Consider the following 20,375-nt stretch of genomic DNA (forward strand, 5'->3'; position numbering starts at 1 on the left):
CTTAAAAAGATTTGCAGATATGACGATATCAAAACTTTTGAATGCAATAAGAAAAGTTATAGATAAGCTTCAACTATATTTAAATTTTAACCAAAACACAAAACATAATTAGAATCATATTTCAGTAAATTGTCCTAGATATATTAGTATTTTGAAAGAATTACTGATTTATAATATTAGTGAGACCGTATATTTATATAAGAGTCTTCTGAAAATATATTGTCTTATCGAAATAGGTGATTTTTTCCATTGGCCCATTCGATACTAGAGAAAAAATTTATCTCAGAGAGATTATTAATTTATCGACTATTAATTTAGTGAGGTTATAGTGTATTACGAGAGATAAAGGTGGAAAAGGCACTAGAATATCACTTTTATAACTTGTTTTGCCTATGTTTTTTATGGAAGTCATTTTCCTCATTTTTAAGGATTATTTCCCAAGATAACATGTTCTTCAAAAAAATAAATTTGACTGGCTAAACATGAAAAAGTCAAAAAATATTTCCAAAATATATTTTCTTATGTACCGAGCACACTCAATTTTGCCAAATTTCTCTCCCCTCCCATCTTTCCAAGGTTATCCATTGCGCGAAATACCCTGGATCATATCGTAAGTCACCACCACCAACTGTCACCATCAACCACTACTGTCAAGTATCATCACTACTAACTCCAGAACATATACTCAAACCACGCATTGAGATGTTGAAAATCGAATGGTCATAATTATTTAATATTCAAATCTTAATACATCTTAATATTTAAATGTGTATTCGAACTCAACCATCTAGATCTTAATGCACATCATAAAATTCAAATGTATATTCAACGTCTTAATCTTAATGAAAACAAATGTAACCTTTAACCTCCGGGAACACAAGAAAAGACCAATGAAAAACCTTAACAGGGTTAAAGAATGATGATGCTCCTGATGAACAGTTTATGATGAAGAAACACGACATTTTCCATAGCAGAAACTCCTAACGAAAGAATGCAGAGAAAAGAATAACAGGGCGGAGCCAGAACGAAGCAGCTTTAGAGACGAAGAAGATTGGAACACATATATACAGAGCATAATTATTGATTTACAACATTGTATAAAGTTAAAACTAAAATCTTACTTAGCTTTGCGCAACATTTCCAAAATAGTATCTGCATCACGAATGTCCTGGCTTTCTTGTGATTCTTCAGTTCCTTGAGAGAAATCGACACTGGTATATGTCCTGATCCCCGGACCATGTCCGCTACAATCCATTAATCGACCTTGTTGTGCTCTTCTTACTTCTTTTTGATGCTCGGTCAGCTCAGTGTGTCTTCGTTTGGACTTTGAATAAATTCTGTCATTTCCTTCTGAACTATTAGCTGCATTCCCCACGAGTTCAACTCGTTTTGAGCACCTATGCAGTGTTGTTGGCACCTTGTGTCTATTTGGAACTGTAACTTTATCTACATCAGATCTGTCGTTAGTATTGGCTAACAGGCTGTTTTTTCCGAGTTTTATTTTTCCTCTCCTTGAAAGCTTGTCTAGGACTGGAAGTAAGCTTTCAGGGTAGTCTAACTTGGTCTGCTCCCCGAACGTAGAATTCCAGAAGTTAACAGTGAAGTTGGAAATGACGAGATCTGGATGATCAAGAGTTTTCCCAAGAAGAGGCTCTTGGAGCTGAAGGAAAGAAGAATTGAATTCTATTATTGGTAGCGTTTTCTGCAAACAGTTCAGTGTCTGGATCCATAACTGTTGAAGTTGATCTTTGAAGTTACTGTCTTGAGCTTCAAAATGTGACAGCCACAGAAGCAATGTACTGGTCATCATCTGGTGACAGAAAGCGGAATACAATTTAAACTACTGTACTAGTAGAGAAAAGGAAAACACAAAAGCAAATTAAGTAAACACTTAATACTGCTGCTAATTGTCTCCGCTTCCTTCCAATCATCTGATTGGTAGAGTGCGCACTTATGGGAGAGGAAATTAAAAGATGGAAAGGAAAGGAACGGAATTTAAAAAAAAGGCAATGCTCATTATGAGATAAGAATAACATGTACCGTAGTTTAAGCTAATAGTTCATACATAATTTCCACCTCAAGACTAGAGTATAAGTACAAACCTCAATGAATAATGCTATATCCTTCTGCAAGTGCAAGCAGCCAACAAAGTGAACCAGTGATGATAGCAGCCTGAAACTCTCAGTTAGCAGAATTCTCTATACCATTTGAAGAAACTAGTTAAACGCGAAAGTCATTACCTTCTCTCAATGAGGCTGGTTGATAGATTAGTTTCACCCTTTGCCCTAGATAACTTCACGAAGCTGCAGAAGCAGTGGACATATAAGAAACATAAAGAGAATTGAAGTACGCGTAGAGTAAAGCTTATGCAATCAGCTTTTTCCAATTATCAAAAAAAAAAAAAAGGTATCAAATGTAGGCAATTTTGATCTCCAACACTTTTTTCAACTATTTCTTTGCTCAAGCAAATTGATCGGCAACAAACTCCTTTTAAGGAAATGATACATGACAATGCTCTTTACATCAGTGGAAGTACAAGAAACTACATATAGTAACAGAACAGAACCAAAGGCATAAAGGGGAAAAAAGGAACTTTGCTCATTTACTTCAACATATTGACGGAGGCAAACGACAACTAGAATATTCAATCAAAATAAGGCTGTCAAAACTCCAACTATTAGTTATGAAGCACTTCGGTGCTTAAACCAAATAATTTTACGTGTATAGTTTACAATTGCATTTGCAGCAGCACAATTTTTATGATTTTTTAAGTGATTGAGTTATCAATCGAGCAGGAATTTTAAAATAGGACCAGAATAATTATTTGGTAGAAAAGTTAAAGGCATGCTGTTGGTTCAACCTTTACTTAAATATCAATAAAATGGCTCAATATTTTTGACCTGTCAGAAGGCCTTTGCTTTTATGTCTGAAATATTTTAAACCACCAATCTCAAGAGTAAGGTAATTGCCTCAGTAAGTGAAAAAATTGCAAAATCATATTGCTCACCAGGAAGTGAAATCCAAGCTACTTTTGATAATACTGGATCTCCAACTTTCAGACTCATTAACTTCAGATTTTGCTATCAAAGAAGCTTGTTCTACGGCACATATCATTGTTTCTCCAAACAATAACAGAACATCAATATCCTGACCATTTACACTTGACTGAGGTTCAGGGACAAGATTGCCATTGGTCAATGCTTCATTGAAATATGAACAGAGCATTGATAACAGGTCCTCAGTTAGAGTAGGATAACCAATTTCTGATGCCCGGCTAAGAGAAACATAAAGTGATTTCCATACTTCAATAACATGCTGAAGCATGAGATACACCTTACGGCAAGAATATGCAGCAAATGGATAACACAGGAAATGTATTGTTATAGCATAACCAGGACTATCCGACTGCAATTTGAAAAGTGAGCGGAAGTTATGATTATCTATGTAATCTTTCAGACAATTCGCCAGAGCTACCCAGATCTCAAAGCAACAGGACATCTTCTCTGTATATAATAAACTAACAAAAAGATGCAGAATTTCCAAAGGCTCGTATGAAGATAGCAAAAGCTTGACATATCTGTGTTTCCCTTCAACTATATCATAATCAGGTGCTTTCAATGTTGCTCTGGTCACTGCATGGAAATAGAGCAAAGTGATATATGCAACTGGTGAGACCTTCTCCATACAATTCATAAAGCCGATATCTGGTATCTTTGCACTTTTGAATTTATAGACTGGTTCTGACGTCTCAAAAATTTTGAAGTCTACTATCACCTTGTAAAGAGGGGATTGCAATGTTGATGGTTCTAATTCTTCAACAAAAGCCTCCAAAAGCTGAAGTAAAAGAGGTAGCAAATCATCTATACCACCATCACTTGAATGCATATTTTCATATACACTCTTCAAAAACTTTAACATCATATTCAAAGATAAGATAACCTCGTCATAAGTTATAAGGTCAGACTTCAAGCAATGTTTAACAGATCTCAGAAGAGATCGAAACAAACTTGAGGCAGCACCATATGTCACTGTCCTGATTTCACCGGACAGAGTAATATCTGACCCGTGAATGATCAGACCATGAATTGTGTTTAAGAAAAACTCCAAGTTACCAAGATCCAAAGGTGACCATTTAATTGGATAATACTTCCATGAGTATTTTGCAGATTCTGGAAGTCTCATTGCCTTATGGTCATTTAGCATACTATTTACATCTTTATTTCCTGCTGAAATAAAATTATCAAGCAGCTCAATGCAGAAACTCCATGACCATATATTCTTATTGACAGGCCCAACCTTGATGATGACTTCCAAGATGGGCTCCCAAACTGTTCTAACCACCGAATGGAAGCTGGCTAACTTGTCGAGCTTATACAGAAGATAAGACCATGTATTCAGGCAGGATACATGGACAGATGCATCACAATTGCTTGACATGATTCCTACAAGGGGCGTCATCACAAGTTTAATCTTTTTGGGAAATCCATCAGCTTCAGTTGGATCACTTCCTTTGAAAACCCTTTGATCAGTAGGATTCTTTACAAGTACATTGCTTTCAGGAGCATGAAGTTGTGAGCAGATTAAAGAATCAATGAGACCTTCCCAGGCCACCTGCAAAATAAGGCATCTATTAAATTTTAAACACACCCCAGTTATTCAATAAGTTGACTTAGTGGAAGCACCTTATTTTCTTTTTCTTTGTTTTAATAGGAAAAATGGCACTAAGGAGCTGAATTTCCTGCAATGAAAAAAAGTAAAAAACTTGACAGCACTACAGCAATTGAGTGGTAAAATCTTCACATTATAGCTAATATAAAATGTATGGTATTCATATAGCAACGACGCCAGATATGTGCAATAGGAGGCAAAAATTCCTTACATCAAATTTTTGATGTGACACTCCAAGTACAAGAACACTATTAAATACATTAAAACATGACACTAAGTTAATAGTTGGAGTCACTCATTAATTTAAGTCAAACTAAATTGACGAACTTACTACCTTTTATTGGGATAATATCCTAGAGTTCTCCCTCAAATTAATTATTAGTAGATGACTTTGCATTAAGTTACTTCAGATTTTAAAGAATTCCATAGTTTAGTTGATAAACTTGATCTCTTCTATCGGGATGATATCCTAATATTCTCTCTCAAATCAATCATTCATGGACGAATTTGCAATTTGTAGTAAAAGCATTACTTAAAGTTGATTCATTTTAATAGTTTTTTATGTTACTACCATCGAACACATCTAACAAAATCAGAAGAATCTATTTATTTTTTAATTGTTCATTTAATAATCTTTTTAGATTAACTCAAGCAAGCAAATACAGAATAAATTTAACTAAAGAGGGTCGCAATGCATTATTTTCTTGATAGCTAAGAAGTGACTGTAAGAACTAAAATTTCCAATTAAATAGGATAATGCATATATTTGGGTTGCGCACTTGACTGTTCACACCAGAACATAGGCAGATGCTAATCAATGTTCATTAAAGTTGAGTAAATATATAAAATTTCTAAGCAAGGATACTGACATCATATAAGGTTGATTTAGTCATTTTAAAATTAAGAATCTGGTAGATATGTTAGCATGTCAATGATGTAGTATCTGTAGTGCCATCAAAGCTACAGCTTTTTCAGCGTGTACTCATAAATAAGTATTGGATACATCCCATCTATGTTGCTCGGATATTTCAAAAATGCTGATGACTTTGTCATATCTTTCAAAAGTAGTGCATTTTTTAAGGATCCGGCATATGGGTGCAGCAACATTTTCTAAGAGTCAGAGCAACATAGCTGATCCCATTAACAATCAGCGGCTATTGAATACCATGATTAAAAATCAAATACTAGAACAGGACTTTTGCTTGACCAAGTCGCATTAAATTATCTGGAATTGATGTGTCAAACTTAGATGAATGAATAGCATACCAGTGAAGCACTCTGAATCTGTGGATCATTGTCCGTAAAAGTTTGTTCTGGAATTTTAAGCAATTTGTTGACCAAATGCTTATATTTCATTCCATAAGGTCCGAGTAGACACATAAACCATCTCCATACTTGTAGAGTTTGAATCTTCAAGCCTTGGTTCAGCAGCTCCTCCATCGTCAAAAGCAAAGTCTTCTTCAAATCTGTGACAAGGGCCTGTTTAAGAGGCAATAAACTAAAACTGAAAAAACATGTCACTTAACATTTAACGTGAATTATAGTCTTTTTATCACAAAAAATAAATTACAGCTTCCTTTAGAACGATGATTTTGGGTGGGGCATCTGCACGATCACTATACTAATAAACAAATAACAAAAATAATGCCTCATATTTAACATATACACTTTTTGACAACAGTATGTGGATCCTTCATTCATGCAGAATTCTTCAAAAACACTAATATAGATAATTGGACACATATTTGTTCCGATAACTTTTTGTTCTGGAGATTAAGTTGAAATGCATAATACTGTAGTCTGTATAGATGCACATTTTTGGTCTCCTCAGGAAACATAAGAAACAAAGTGGATTACAGCAAACAAGAATAGAATATTGTATGCTACCTTAGAAAGAATTACTGGTGGAGGCAATATCACGCTAGAGACTTTTTGTAAACAACGCTCTGACATATCTCTTTCCCTTTTATCGCTGCTGACTAGCCTTTTATAAACTGGAGGAGCCCATATGTTTGACATGGCTCTCATATTTTGAGCTGATGTATTCGCCAACTTCATTACAGCCTATAGTAGTATAATCACAGAGAATAACTCAGAGATGACATGAACCAATACTAAAGAATTGATTTGAGACAATAATACATGTGTGTGTGCGCGCACGCGTATGCGTATGTGTATGTATTATATATGTGTATGTATTATATATGTGTATGTGTATGTGTATGTGTGTGTATAGATACATGCATTTCGCTGAAGGTTATACATTAAAAGGCCAGTGTACCTTTATTCCAAGTCATTTTATATATATGCAAGAACATCCAAAATGATGGAAGTGCATTTGGCTTATAGACTATTAAGAGTAGAAAGAGGAGTCCAGTACAAAGTCGTTGTTTTTTCTATTGCAATTCTGATTCTGTTACTATTCAGGTACAAATATGGCTATCTCCTTTCATTTCTTTTATCATTAGTCATTACTGTATCATGAGAATAATACAAGGTGTAGCGATCAATTCGGAGAGCAACATTGCTTGCTCTATTCAACAAGAACAAACATTATACTCCTTTCAAATGAACAAAAATTTGTGATAAGCACTATACATAGCGCTCATCTGCTGTATAAAAGAGAAGGTGATAACTCTTATTCAGCACAAATGACTATCGATTCTCAAACGGAAGTCTTTTTCTTCACTCATTCTAAAGAAACTTGCTAAATAAATCCTGCTCATACAAATATTTGAAAAATATGTTCCTCTAATTGTAAGTTCCATGATTATTTCAAATTTATCTAAGTGAACCACACATGAGTTTGAACTCCTACTATCTGACAAGAATCAAGATCCACTTTTTACATTGTTATTAGGTTAGACACATCATTGCACAATATATTCAGCTTTACATAGTGCTTAGAACCAATCACATTATATTCAGCTATACATACCTGCATTGCCTCAAATGTGATTGAAAGAGAGCCAATAGGATTGTCAAGGGCATAAATAATTGCCCTCAGCAAAGACTGGAAATTTTCATCTAAAAGCAATGAGTTAAACTGCTGCATTGATATACACCACACACCCAAGTTGCAAACAGACTGCAATTAACAATTACTATAAGTCAAATTCTCGAATCATGTTTCTTAGCAAAGGCTGCCTCACATACATTACTTTGTTGCCTATTGAGAAGTTCAGAATACCTTAATCTTGCTGGTTGTGATAACCTCAACGAGAGAATCAACAATAGCCCTGGCATCATCACCTAAATTTAGTCATCAAAGCTACATTAGCTCCAGAATTCTGAATTTGCCCCAAGAATACTCACACAAGTAACAGTAAAGAATAACTCACATATTTAGCTGTGTGAATGACACCAAAAAAAGAAAAAAAGATCTGTATATCTCCTTCATTATTTTTTCAAAGTACACACTTCAATTCTTTCGGCATACTCTTTATATTAATCATATCCACCCACGCTTTATTTCTCTAATAAATTTGGCAAGAATTCAAGGTGAATTCTTTTTTCTACATCTTGTACTTCCTTAAATCCAACTAATCCAGAAAATGAATTTCTTCTCGTTTTAGTCTCTCTGCCAAAGTGTTTGTCACTTTACACTTTTCAACAATCGAGTATGCTAAATTTTGACCTTGGATTTTCCAACTTGTCGGCTCTTTTTCTTCTTTCTTTTGTCGTCTGTGTTTATGGGGCTGCTAAATCTCTAATCTTTTCCAAATAACAAAGTTATCTACATCTATTTATCCTCCAACAACAGGTTAATTTGAGCCTTTAAAAGAGCATCCAACATTTTGAGATGGAGGGACTAACTTACGACACCTCTTTTGCAAGTTCAAATGAGCAACTACACGGGATTCCTAAAAGCAAGAAACAGGAAACACTTAAACAAAAATAAATAAAGGACAAAAGATAGAACCTGTAATTGAGCCAACTATAGATGGATGATATATCATAAATCCCAAGCACTTCAATGCCTGAGCAGCACTATAATTTTGAGGAAATATAACCAAAGTCAGCTTTTGAAATTATCAAACACAGAGGCAAGTTAGGAAGAAAAAAGAATTCAATTTTATGCACACACATATAAACACTTATACTCCCTCTGACCCAATCTAGTTGTCATAATAAACTGAAATCAGAAAAGTCGCAAATTATAGTATTTTTCGTATAATTTTTGAATATCCAAATTTGAGTTATACATTATTGAGTTGAAAATTAGTTAAATTCACTATCGAGAAGCAAAACATACAACTAATTTGGGACAGGGGAGTATGAACTTAGGAACCAAGTATGCACTAAATACATATAATATTTGAATTTAACTGTGAACAAACTCATAAACTTTAAATTACTATTGAAGAAACTCACATTTCCTCATCGTTATCGGATACATCGGAGATAATATAGGAAACGATGATAGAAGATGAATCGGCGAGCAGCTTAACGAGAGAAGGATCGGCGCCGGATTGTTGCTGGAGATGAAGCAGCGTCGAGTAAGCCAACAGTTTGTTTGATGATAAAAGAGTTGTTATCTGATCGAATTGCTCTTCGAAGGTTTCCATTTTTTCGGTTTGGAGAAAATCAAAGCTTTGCCCTAAATTGGAGAATTTGTGTCTATGGCGGATTTTCGCGCCAAATTCGAGAAACAAAGGAGGGAAGAAGAGGGACCTATGTGATATTTTAGAAGTTTTCAAATTGGCCCCCTTAAGTTTTAAAATATGGCAATTTAGGCTACTTATTTTCTGAAAATTCAAATGAGGACTTTAACTTTATTGTTACTTCAAATACTACTTATATTATATTGTTAAATACGTTGTTAAATGATTAAAAGTGTTATTTATATAAAGTTGATATGATCGCACTATTAATTTTTTTAAAAAGTTCAATTTTTTTTACTTGATGTGTGATAATTCATTTTATCAATCTATTTTTATGTTATACTCTACTTTCTTTGTTGGTAATATCATGAACTTATTTTCAAATATTATTTTTGTGTGGAATGATAATCAGTGAAAAATAATACGATATGTTCAAATATTAATATATGCTAATAAAAAATAAAATATTTTAATTTAAAAAGTTCTTTTATTTTTTAAAGTGTCCTAGTTTCATAATCTTTCGTTCACTATATCACTCGTAGTTTTTCTAATCTTTTAAGGACAATAACTAGTTAAAATTGATTTTAAAATTCCGACCTCAAAAAATAAGCGAGATTGAAATAATATTTTTCTTTCTAAAAAGTATGAATAAATAAAACTTAAAATTTTTAGTAACAAATATCAACAATCTAATTGTAGGAATGTATTATCATATTATGGTAATTACGATCAAGGATATAGTAAAATAAACAGTACAAATACAAATTTAAAGGCCGAAGTCATGTGTGGCCTCTTAAAGTTGTCCGCATAATTCATTTAGACACCTTAATAGACCTCATTTCCTATTAGACACTTCAATCTTAAAATATAACTACCTATTGAATATTTTTCCGATAATGAGTAAAAAAAGGAAGTGCGTGTGATACACATGCATATGATGTGTCAATATAGCAAACCAAATAAAGACACGTGGCATTTTAATTTAAAAAAATATAATTATAATTTCTTAATATAAATAAGTCAAAAATTAAAAAGAAAAGTTTCCCAACTTATTTTTTTAAAAAATAAAATTATACACCTCTCACCCACCATCCATTGCATCCCAACCCCAATGTCCCTTTCTTCCTTTTACTAATACTCACTCTTCTTCACCATTGTTGGTCTCCATTTTTTTAGCGAAGAATATGTAGATTTATATCTTCATTTTTTCGGTAAAGAATCGCTGATATTTGATCTTTATTTTTTGAAAAAAAAAGAAAGTTCTTTCTACATCTACAGAATTAATAATATAATGATAAGAAAATAAATCAAACAAAATTAAGAACAAAAAAATGGAAATTCATATAAGAAAAAAGTGACATCAAATTGTTTTCAAAAATGGCTGCAGAAATGACGGGAGTATTCTGCAAAAATACAAGATTGTTTTTTTTAAAAAAAAAAGAGAGAGAGAAAAAGAAAATATAGAAAAAGAAAAAGGAAAAAAAAGAAAAAATTGAAAGATAAAAAGGAAAATGTTAAAATTACGATTTCACGCGCTTACCAAGCGTGCATCACACTTCTTATGCCACATCTGCATAAAATGTTTAAATGGTTCAAATTCTAGAGGTTAGAGGTGTTCAATAGGTATAGGTTTTAGTTAAGGTGTCTAAATGAATTATGCTGACAACTTTAAGGGGCTATAGATGACTTAGGCCAAATTTAAAATAATAAATATGTATGATAATTATATTTAGAAATCGCCATAGACGTTATCGATTTAAAAAACGCAAGAAACTAGTGTCAGCACATGCCCCACCCCCTCAAACTCCCATTTAGTATACTATAGTACTTTATCCGTTCTAATTTATGTATCGCCTTATGAATATCGAGATTCAAACATATTTATTTTTTAAAATTTTTATACATGTTTTTCGTGAATTTTAGAAAATGTATAAATTTTATTTTTAAAAAATTATTTTTACTTATTAAAATTCAAACTATATATAATTAAGACGGAAAATGATATATTCATAGAGATCTGCGCTTGAAATACCCACTTGACTGTTCATGTTTTGGTCGAACCATATTTATTTTTTTTTTAGAAAAATATTTATTTATATATTTTTTAAAATCTGATACAAAAAAGAATGTGTTACTATATTATATATATTTGAAATTCTGATAAAATTAAAATCACTTATTATAAAAATTTATTTTTAAGCAATGCTATCAATTTTCTAATTTTTTGACTTTTTTTCCCCTGCAATTAGGGAATCAGATTTATTGAAAATTGTGTACATATTTCACCTTCTTTTTTTTTTCCTTATTAAATTAATAATTGCAATGAGCAAAGAGTTCTTTTATTTTTAGTAAAAAAAACAAAGCTACTTGTAAGCAGTTTATGTATTTATTATTACAAAAAAGAATTCACATGAGTGGTTATAATAGGGAAGTGTGAAATAGATAACACATATAAAGTTTATAATCAGAAAAAAATAATATTTTCGTGGCTCTTTGTAAACTTTATTTTACCAATTATAATATTTTATTGTCAAATACATTTCATACCTCTCAACTAATACAATGATATTTGAAATCGGTTGCGAAATTTAAAAAAGAAAAAAAATTAAATTTATGATCTAAAATAAAATAAAATAATTATTATATATAAAGCGTATCATTTTTTAAAGATTAATAAGAAAAAATAATATAAATTGAGATAAAAGAAAATAATAAATATTAAATCCTCATTGAATTTTCATTTTTTTTTTGTTGTGAAATTAGGTCTGAGACCTAACTCACATCCCAAAAGCTAACTCAAAGGGAGGAGGATTGCCTAAGCCTTATAAGAAGTTTGTCCATCTCATTAATCACCGATGTGGGACTTTTCTCACCCCACCTCACGCGCAGTGCTTAGCATCTGGTGCGTGGGTAATTTTAATTTTGGGAGTCCTCAACATCGGCTGACGTGGGTAATTTTGATTTTGGGAGTCTTCAACATCGAGTGAGAAAGGCCCTGCTCTAATACCATGTGAAATTAAGTTTTAGGCATAATTCACACCCTAAAAGCTAGCTCAAAGGGAGAAGGATTGCTCAAGTCTAATAAGGAGTTCACTCATCTCATTAACTACTGATGTTGGGCTTTTCTCATTCTTTAACATTACTTATTGAAATAACTATAGAATTTCTTGAACTCAAAACCTTTCTCTATTCGAATTTATGTGGTACTTTTCATTTTTCGAGAGTCAAACAGTTTAAGTTTGATCGAAAATTTGAGTACAAAATTTTCAATTTTTTTGAAATGAAATTTATATATTTGTAAAGTACGTAAAAAAATAATACAAATTACAACAATTGACAATTCAAAACACTTAAACGATCTACAAAAAATTTACAATCAAAATTAGATTTAATTAAATCTCGAATCTAAATATTTCACGATTAATGTTGGTCAACAAAGAGATGTCTTTATTTTGACAAACATTTTTTTTTATTCCCTTTATCATCTTGAATATATTTTTATTGATTTATTATAGCAGAAGAAAATAGAAATACGTAAACTAAACCACCACTATATGTATTTTGTATATATTGTTTATGTTTTTCATTAGCTATTTAGTATATGTATTAAAGTTTAACAAAATTTGAAACTTGGATATATAGGGTTCATTTTTGAGGTATCACTTCCAATTTAACTTCTTTTATTTTTAGAAACTTAAATAAAAAACTGATAATTGATAATATAGATATTGCTATTAAAAATACACGATTCTTTTCAATGTAATATATATTATCTTGACTAATATTTTAATTGAATTAACGAGAAATAAAAATAAACATACAAAGAATAAGATTTTTTGTATTTTAGTGAAAAATCTGTTTTTCACTCTGCATTTTTATTAAAGTTCATCATATTTAGATTACACAAAAATTAACTTTACCAGCGTTACACAACGTAACTTTCTAAAAACAATACTCCCTCCGTCCATTTTTAATTGTTATCACAGGCGGGTCAGGACTTTCAATGAGGAGGTTCAAAATTTGTCGAAACAAACACATGAAGTAGTCGAAGGGGGTTCGACATCTACTATATATTTATATAAAATGATTTTAATCATGTATAAATAATATAATTTTCCGCCGAATGGGGTACGAGGTAGCTCCGCCCCTGATTGTCATGATTTCCTTTTTTAGAGTCAAACTATAATAACTTTTACTAACATTTTACAATATATGCAAAAAAACTGTAATTTATAGTATTTTATGTATAGTTTTTAAATACTTAATTTCTTTTTTTAAAAATATCGAATTAATGTAACTTAATTTACTTTTAAAAATAAGTTAAATTAACTTTCGAAAAACGTAAAACGAAACGGATGGAGTATGATCAGAGTTAGTAATTCATCAGCTCCAGCTCAGCATTTTGAATCCAATAATTGTGATTATTAAAAAAGCAATTAAATCCCTATCGAATAATCTAGGTGTTCATTTAATGATTGTGCTTGTGGGTCCATTTTGTCTAATCACTTCCTTAAACGCAAGATATTTTCTCTAATTACAAAAAATTATCTGAATAATTCAACCATTAACGAAAAATTAGATGCATTTAATCACCTTGTTAATGATTTTAAAATAATTTAAATAACTCAATTTTAATCAGTCACGTAAAACTTATTTTATCACCACAAAAAGCTTGTGATAGGTACATTTTGTAGATTTTTTTGTCAAATAATTAGGAATCCAACACATATAAAAATCTATTATATAACTAAATTTTTATAAAGTTGTACCAATTAAGACAAAAAATAATTTAAACGATCAATTATTTGAATTTTCGATGAGATGTGGTGAAATTTTATCCGCTTTTTAAATATCGCAATAAAAAAAACTAAAAATAATAAAACTCTAATACATGTCACAATAATATATTTGATATAATTTCACTAGAGTATAAAACAAATGATACGTAAAAAAATTTAATTTATATTTTAAAATGATGGAATTAATCTAAAACAACAAAAGAAAATAAAAAAAAAACATAATTTTATTAATAAAACAATAAAGTTGCAATCTATATTTGTTACTCGCGTACGTATTTCTCGAAATTAGAATAATACAGAGAGTCCGATCACTTTTTTTTTGGAAACTCATAATACCCCGCAATTGCTACAACCTCTTCGAGTGAACATTTTGTACTCACTGAATAAACCCTCTTATGATAGTCATATCAGATATAAACTGCATTAGATAAATTTTATGTAATAATATGCTTGACTCAAAAAATATTAAAAAAATTAAACTCGAATTATACCTATATTAATGATCGATCTTTAAACTAACTGAGTCATTCCGAACAAGCGATTATTGAATTTTCATAAATCGAGGAGTCATACTAAATTTGTCATTATCCTTTTTCTTCAAGTTGGGCACAACTTGGCTGCCCGGGATAACGGCGGTCCAACGTGGCTGTCTGATCCACCGTCACTGTTAACGACCTTCCGTAAAAGTTGTATTTACCCCATTTTCTTTATTAGATATTTGCACTTTTAGTCCCTTTACTATTAATAAATTTTAATTTTGATTCTTTCTAATAATTTTATTTAATTATATATATATATATATATATATATATAGCCTTTCATTAATTTGAATATTTTGTATGCTTCTTTATATAAGAAAAAAAGGTGGGAGATTTTAGACTATTTTAAAAAGTAATAGTGAATAATTTTGTTCATGAGGTAAAAATAGATAATCAGATTAATTTTTTACATAAAAGATGAAATTAATTGAATGTTTACAATTTTTTTGCTTTATTTTATTTGATAAAACGTATAATTTTTTATTATTACGAATTTAATAGCAAACATAATCCTACACATTCTATTCTTATTCATCAAAGTTGATGTTATTTTATCCCCTCGCGCATGTGTTCGTATATTGAACACAAAATACATTTCTTTGTATATGGCATATACGAACACAAAATACATTTCTTTGCATATAGCAAATATCTTCAGATAACTTAGTCAATAAATCAAATATCCACCAACAAAACAAACTCATCACAATACATTAATAAACAAATGATTTAACACTTGCATTTGTTTTAAAAAAAAAATATCTCAATCAACCAAAAATCACAAGGATCAAAATTAAAATATTTAATATTTAAAGGACTAAAAGTGTAAATTTTCCTTTTAATTTTATATTTTCTTATTAGAAAACATGCAATTGAGCTTCAGCAGACCAAAATCACCAATGATGTTTGATTTGATTTCTATTTCTAGCCATCACCCTAATTCCATCATCAATACTATAAATAGGCCAATCCAAAACCCCAAAATCCCATCATTCTTCTCTTCTACAACAACCCATTTTTCATACTCATTCAACAAATATAGTAACCCTTTACAATTCTCTGTTTCATCACCTACCACTTCAGTTCTTGCTCACAAAGTAAGTCTTTTTAATGGTTCTTTTTGCATTGTAGTTGTTGTTTTTGTTCAATTTAGTTTTGTGGGGTTTGATTAAATTTGAATTTTATGAATATCCCATATTAATACTTACTCATTCTGTCATAATGGGTGGTGTGGGTTGGGTTCACAATATGGTATTCAAGAAAGCTAATTTATTTGATGTTGTAGATTAAAAGACTAATCTTTTGAGTAAATTTCAATGTATTGTCACTTTAGTTTATTGGGGGTCTTTCGAATATGTTGTTGTTGTTGTTGTTGTTGTCGTCGTCTTGTTTATTGACTTTGATCTGAAATTATCTGGTTTTGGTACAAATGGATATGTTTTTGCACTTGCTTAGTTTAGGAATTGGTGGGAATAAGCTTCTTATTGTTGGTATGGTGATGAAGATTGTACTTTTGATATGTGTTATATGAGCCAAGGGTCTATTGAAGACAGCCTCTCTACCTCCACGAGGTAGGTAGGGGTAAGGTCTGTATAAACTCAACTCTTTCCTGATCTCACTTGTGTGATTTCATAGGGTATGTTGATAAAGATTGTAATTTGGGGTTGATTTTCTTTTTTTTTTTTTGGTTTGTTTCAGGGAAGTGAAGTAGAATTTGAGAAAGGGCTAGAAGAGGAGGAAGCAGCAGCAAAAACAGTAGTTGACGCTGCCATGACGATTACTCCAGCGATAAGGATTTCTGACAGAAAACTGATGGTGAAAGACAGAACAATATTAACAAATGTACCCGACAACGTACTCACCACTCCCGGTGCTGCATCAGGTCCATTAGAGGGTGTATTTCTTGGTGCAGAATTTGATCAAGACAACAACCGCCATGTTGTGCCTCTCGGGAAATTACAGGATGTTCGGTTCTTGTCTTGTTTCAGGTTCAAGTTATGGTGGATGGCTCAGAAAATGGGTGATAAGGGAAGTGAAATCCCAATGGAAACACAATTTCTTCTTGTTGAAACAACAGATGGATCTCATCTCGGATCCAACGACAACAAAAATGATGATAATATTGTGTATGCTGTTTTCCTTCCATTAATTGAAGGTTCATTTCGAGCTGTTCTTCAGGGTAATGCTGAAGACGAGCTCGAATTATGCCTTGAAAGTGGCGATAAGGACACTGTTGGATCAGCATTTAATCAAGCAGTTTATATTCATGCTGGCAGTGATCCGTTTATCGTAATCACGGAGGCGATAAGGGCGGTGAAGTTACATCTCAAGACTTTCCGCCAACGGCACGAGAAGAAGCTCCCCAAAATTGTTGATTACTTTGGGTGGTGTACTTGGGATGCTTTTTATCAAGAAGTTACTCAAGAAGGCGTTGAAGCCGGACTCAAAAGTCTTACAGCTGGTGGTATTCCGCCAAAATTCATCATCATCGACGATGGCTGGCAGTCAGTCGGTGGTGATCCAGAAGTTGATAAACCATTGATGAGACTTACAGGATTAAAAGAAAACGAAAAATTTCAGAAGAAAGAAGATCCAACATTGGGGATTAAAAACATTGTGAATATAGCTAAAGAGAAATACGGCCTGAACTATGTGTATGTATGGCACGCAATAACGGGTTATTGGGGCGGAGTCCGACCCGGAGTTAAGGGGATGGAGGAATACGGATCGGTTGTGAAGTACCCAGATATTACAAAAGGAGTGATGGAGAATGAACCGGGATGGAAAACGGATGCAATTGCGGTTCAAGGTTTGGGTTTGGTTAACCCGAAAAGTGCTTATAAGTTTTATAACGAAATGCATAGTTATTTGGCATCAGCTGGAGTGGATGGGTTGAAGGTGGATGTGCAGTGTATACTGGAGACTTTAGGGGGTGGTTTAGGGGGTCGGGTTGAGCTCACTAAACAGTATCATCAAGCTCTTGATGCTTCTGTTGCTCGGAATTTTCCTGATAATGGTTGCATTGCTTGCATGAGCCACAATACTGATGCACTTTACTGGTATGTGCACTTTCTATTTTGGTTAAATATTTTCCATTTTTTATGATGAACATCAAGTCTTTATAACTGAAATTTAGTTTCAAGTGATTCATTTGATGTCAGCATGATCTATATTTCTCATGTTGTCCACTAATATTTTGGTCAGTTTCTTGAAATTTTTGAGATTTTGGAAAGTGAAGGCATGTTATAATATGTAAAGATCTGATTTTTAGAACTGGTGGTGTTTTGGTTATTTTTCATTAAGAATAGAATATTTCTTTAGTCCTCTACAAAGTTAATTGTATTACCATCTAAGTGGTCCTTATTTGGTAAAAGTTCTTATTTTTTCTTTGGTTACTAGCATACAAAGTAGTTTAATGTATAAACATATAGTATTATATTCATGTTGCTTCTGGCTGATCTGATGAGCCAAATGACAAAACACTTCAGATGGCATGGTTTATCCAAAAGTTGCTGGAATGCTTATAAAAATAGTTTTTTGGCAAGTTGATGTAGTGGTGGCCAAGATATTTTTCTGTATTTGATAATTTCAATAACAGATATGGCCCATCTGTGTCTTTTTAGTTTCTCAGTGTCAATCTTTTTAGCCTTTTGAACTTTATACCGACCGCATTTAGTATGTAACTACTGTAAAGATTTGATAAATTGTTTTATGTTGTGTTTTGATCATTACAATGGAACAGTTCAAAGCAGACGGCAGTTGTGAGAGCATCAGATGACTTCTATCCAAGAGATCCAGCTTCGCACACCATTCACATTGCTTGTGTGGCATACAACAGTGTGTTCCTTGGAGAAATTATGCTGCCTGATTGGGACATGTTCCACTCCCTTCATCCAGCAGCCGAGTATCATGGCTCAGCGAGGGCGTTGAGTGGTGGACCTGTCTATGTGAGGTAATAAATTTATGTCCAATGAATATTTGTATGGATCCTTGTTTTGTAACAACAGTAGTATGTGATGATTTGTGTCGAGTTACTAATTTTTTTCCTCTGTTCCAAATGACAGTGATGCACCTGGCAAGCACAACTTTGATGTTCTGAGGAAGCTTGTTCTTCCCGATGGTTCAATTCTTCGTGCTCGTTTGCCTGGTCGACCTACAAAGGACTCCCTTTTCACTGATCCTTCTCGTGATGGTGTTAGGTACGTGATCCATTTTCACCATTGATGCTATTTGTTGAATGTGCAGCTTGGGTGGTCGTTAGTGAAATTTTTGAGCTAGAAGGTTAGTTTGTTTAGAATGGGAAATAGGGATAAAGAAGTGACTTATAATGTTTGTCACCAAAAGAATGTGCATGATATTCCTCTATTTCATTCTTTTTTTTTTAAAAAAAAATATGGTTAAGCTGTGGCTGATAATAGAAAGTGAACTGTTTTGTTAATATGATTGCAAATAGTGAGGGTTGTGTCTAACAAACATAATGACGTTTTCAGCCTTTTGAAGATATGGAACATGAACAAATACACTGGTGTTCTTGGAATATACAACTGCCAAGGTGCTGCGTGGAGCACGGTTGAGAGGAAGACCACATTCCACAAAACCAACTCAGAGGCGATAACAGGCTATATCAGGGGCTGTGATGTCCATTTCATATCTGAAGCTGCCTTGGACCCCAACTGGAGTGGAGACACAGTTCTTTACTCTCATGGAAGTGCTGAGCTTGTTGTTCTCCCGTATAATGCAGCAATGCCTGTTTCTTTTAAGATCCTTGAGCACGAGACATACACTGTCACGCCTATTAAGGTCTTGGCTCCTGGCTTCAGCTTTGCACCTTTGGGGCTTATTGATATGTACAATGCTGGTGGGGCAATTGAAGGACTAAAATACGAGGTGAAGGCAGGCGCAGAATTGTCTGAACTCGAGGCTGGATATCAAGGTGAAGGAAATCTTGTGGCTGAAGATAAAATTGAGAACTTGAGCACAGAAGCAGTTGCAGTAGTGTCGATGGAAGTAAGGGGATGTGGCCGATTTGGTGTTTACTCATCTGTCAAGCCGAGGAAGTGCAGTGTGGGTGGAGATATGGTTGATTTTGCCTATAACTCAGAATCTGGTTTGTTAACTTTGAATCTTGATGCTATGCCTCCAGCAGATCAGAAAGTGCACATCATTGAAGTTGAAGTATAGATATTAGAAGGGAAGACATTATTTGACTTTGATTATTAAGAAGGGTATTTTTTGGGGACTCAAAAAGGTGGGATTGAGACTTAGATTTATGGTATAACTTCTCCGGTCCTGCTAACGCGAGATGCTTTGTGCCTTACTAGATTATGATCCATAGTATGTGTCCCCACTTATTTGTATCACCATTGAATAGTTAAACTCCATTTGCTTTTCATGGAATGAAGGTATGGTAGAAGTTGATGATCTAAGAGAAGGAATTTAATGTGGAATATGGTTATCCTTCAATAATGTAATTATGATTGTGTTTGACAATATTTTCATTCTCTTGTTATGTTTGGGCCAACTTGTGCAAAGCAGTGATTGTAGTAATCATCTTTCCACTTATTTCCTATTTTAGACACTTCTTAGATTACCTTATAAAATACTAACAAATGAATCTCTATGAGAAATCATTCATTGGTAACAAAAACTAAAACATCTTACATGTTGAATCAAACTGTAGGTACACATAAAAATATAACAAGTGCAGTTCGATATCCTTGTTGTATCAAAACTGAAGCGTTGTATACATAACGCTACCTAAACTC

The 20,375-nt window shown here is 32.7% G+C and overlaps 2 protein-coding genes across 3 annotated transcripts; one reads left to right on the forward strand and one right to left on the reverse strand.

Annotated features, from left to right (window-relative positions):
• Positions 1-1,034: 1,034 nt before the first annotated feature.
• LOC101260061 (uncharacterized) lies at positions 1,035-9,334 on the reverse strand. Its single transcript, XM_004242981.5, has 10 exons — positions 9,043-9,334; positions 8,591-8,658; positions 7,859-7,920; positions 7,607-7,756; positions 6,556-6,732; positions 5,935-6,147; positions 3,008-4,611; positions 2,241-2,303; positions 2,103-2,172; positions 1,035-1,810 (listed from the first exon to the last, which is right to left on the reverse strand). The coding sequence occupies exons 1-10, from the start codon at positions 9,234-9,236 to the stop codon at positions 1,118-1,120; spliced, it is 3,294 nt and encodes a 1,097-aa protein (XP_004243029.1). The 5' UTR covers positions 9,237-9,334; the 3' UTR covers positions 1,035-1,117.
• Positions 9,335-15,455: 6,121 nt separating this feature from the next.
• On the forward strand, positions 15,456-20,119 carry LOC101266532 (probable galactinol--sucrose galactosyltransferase 6). Of its 2 annotated transcripts, XM_026031869.2 has the most exons (6): positions 15,506-15,707; positions 16,066-16,196; positions 16,309-17,669; positions 18,353-18,562; positions 18,675-18,809; positions 19,101-20,119. In XM_026031869.2, the coding sequence occupies exons 3-6, from the start codon at positions 16,381-16,383 to the stop codon at positions 19,789-19,791; spliced, it is 2,325 nt and encodes a 774-aa protein (XP_025887654.1). In that variant the 5' UTR covers positions 15,506-15,707; positions 16,066-16,196; positions 16,309-16,380; the 3' UTR covers positions 19,792-20,119. The 2 variants fall into 2 exon arrangements, with proteins under 2 accessions (XP_004242758.3, XP_025887654.1); XM_004242710.5 differs by lacking the exon at positions 16,066-16,196 and having other exon boundaries at positions 15,456-15,707.
• Positions 20,120-20,375: the final 256 nt, after the last annotated feature.

This window comes from Solanum lycopersicum, chromosome 7 (assembly GCF_036512215.1).
Source record: "Solanum lycopersicum chromosome 7, SLM_r2.1".
Classification (NCBI taxonomy): Eukaryota; Viridiplantae; Streptophyta; class Magnoliopsida; order Solanales; family Solanaceae; genus Solanum; species Solanum lycopersicum.

What these genes read in the sequence shown, in the direction of transcription:
- LOC101260061 (XM_004242981.5), bottom strand. Translation starts at nt 9,236, where the DNA reads ATGGAAACCTTCGAAGAGCAATTCGATCAGATAACAACTCTTTTATCA. An exon ending in TCCGATAACGATGAGGAAAT is followed by an intron (nt 8,659 to 9,042) that starts GTGAGTTTCTTC and finishes TCAAAATTATAG; the next exon opens with TGCTGCTCAGGCATTGAAGT. An exon ending in AGCTTGGATTTCACTTCCTG is followed by an intron (nt 2,304 to 3,007) that starts GTGAGCAATATG and finishes CTGCTTCTGCAG; the next exon opens with CTTCGTGAAGTTATCTAGGG.
- LOC101266532 (XM_004242710.5), top strand. Translation starts at nt 15,477, where the DNA reads ATGCAATTGAGCTTCAGCAGACCAAAATCACCAATGATGTTTGATTTG. An exon ending in AATACTGATGCACTTTACTG is followed by an intron (nt 17,670 to 18,352) that starts GTATGTGCACTT and finishes ACAATGGAACAG; the next exon opens with TTCAAAGCAGACGGCAGTTG. An exon ending in CCTTCTCGTGATGGTGTTAG is followed by an intron (nt 18,810 to 19,100) that starts GTACGTGATCCA and finishes TGACGTTTTCAG; the next exon opens with CCTTTTGAAGATATGGAACA.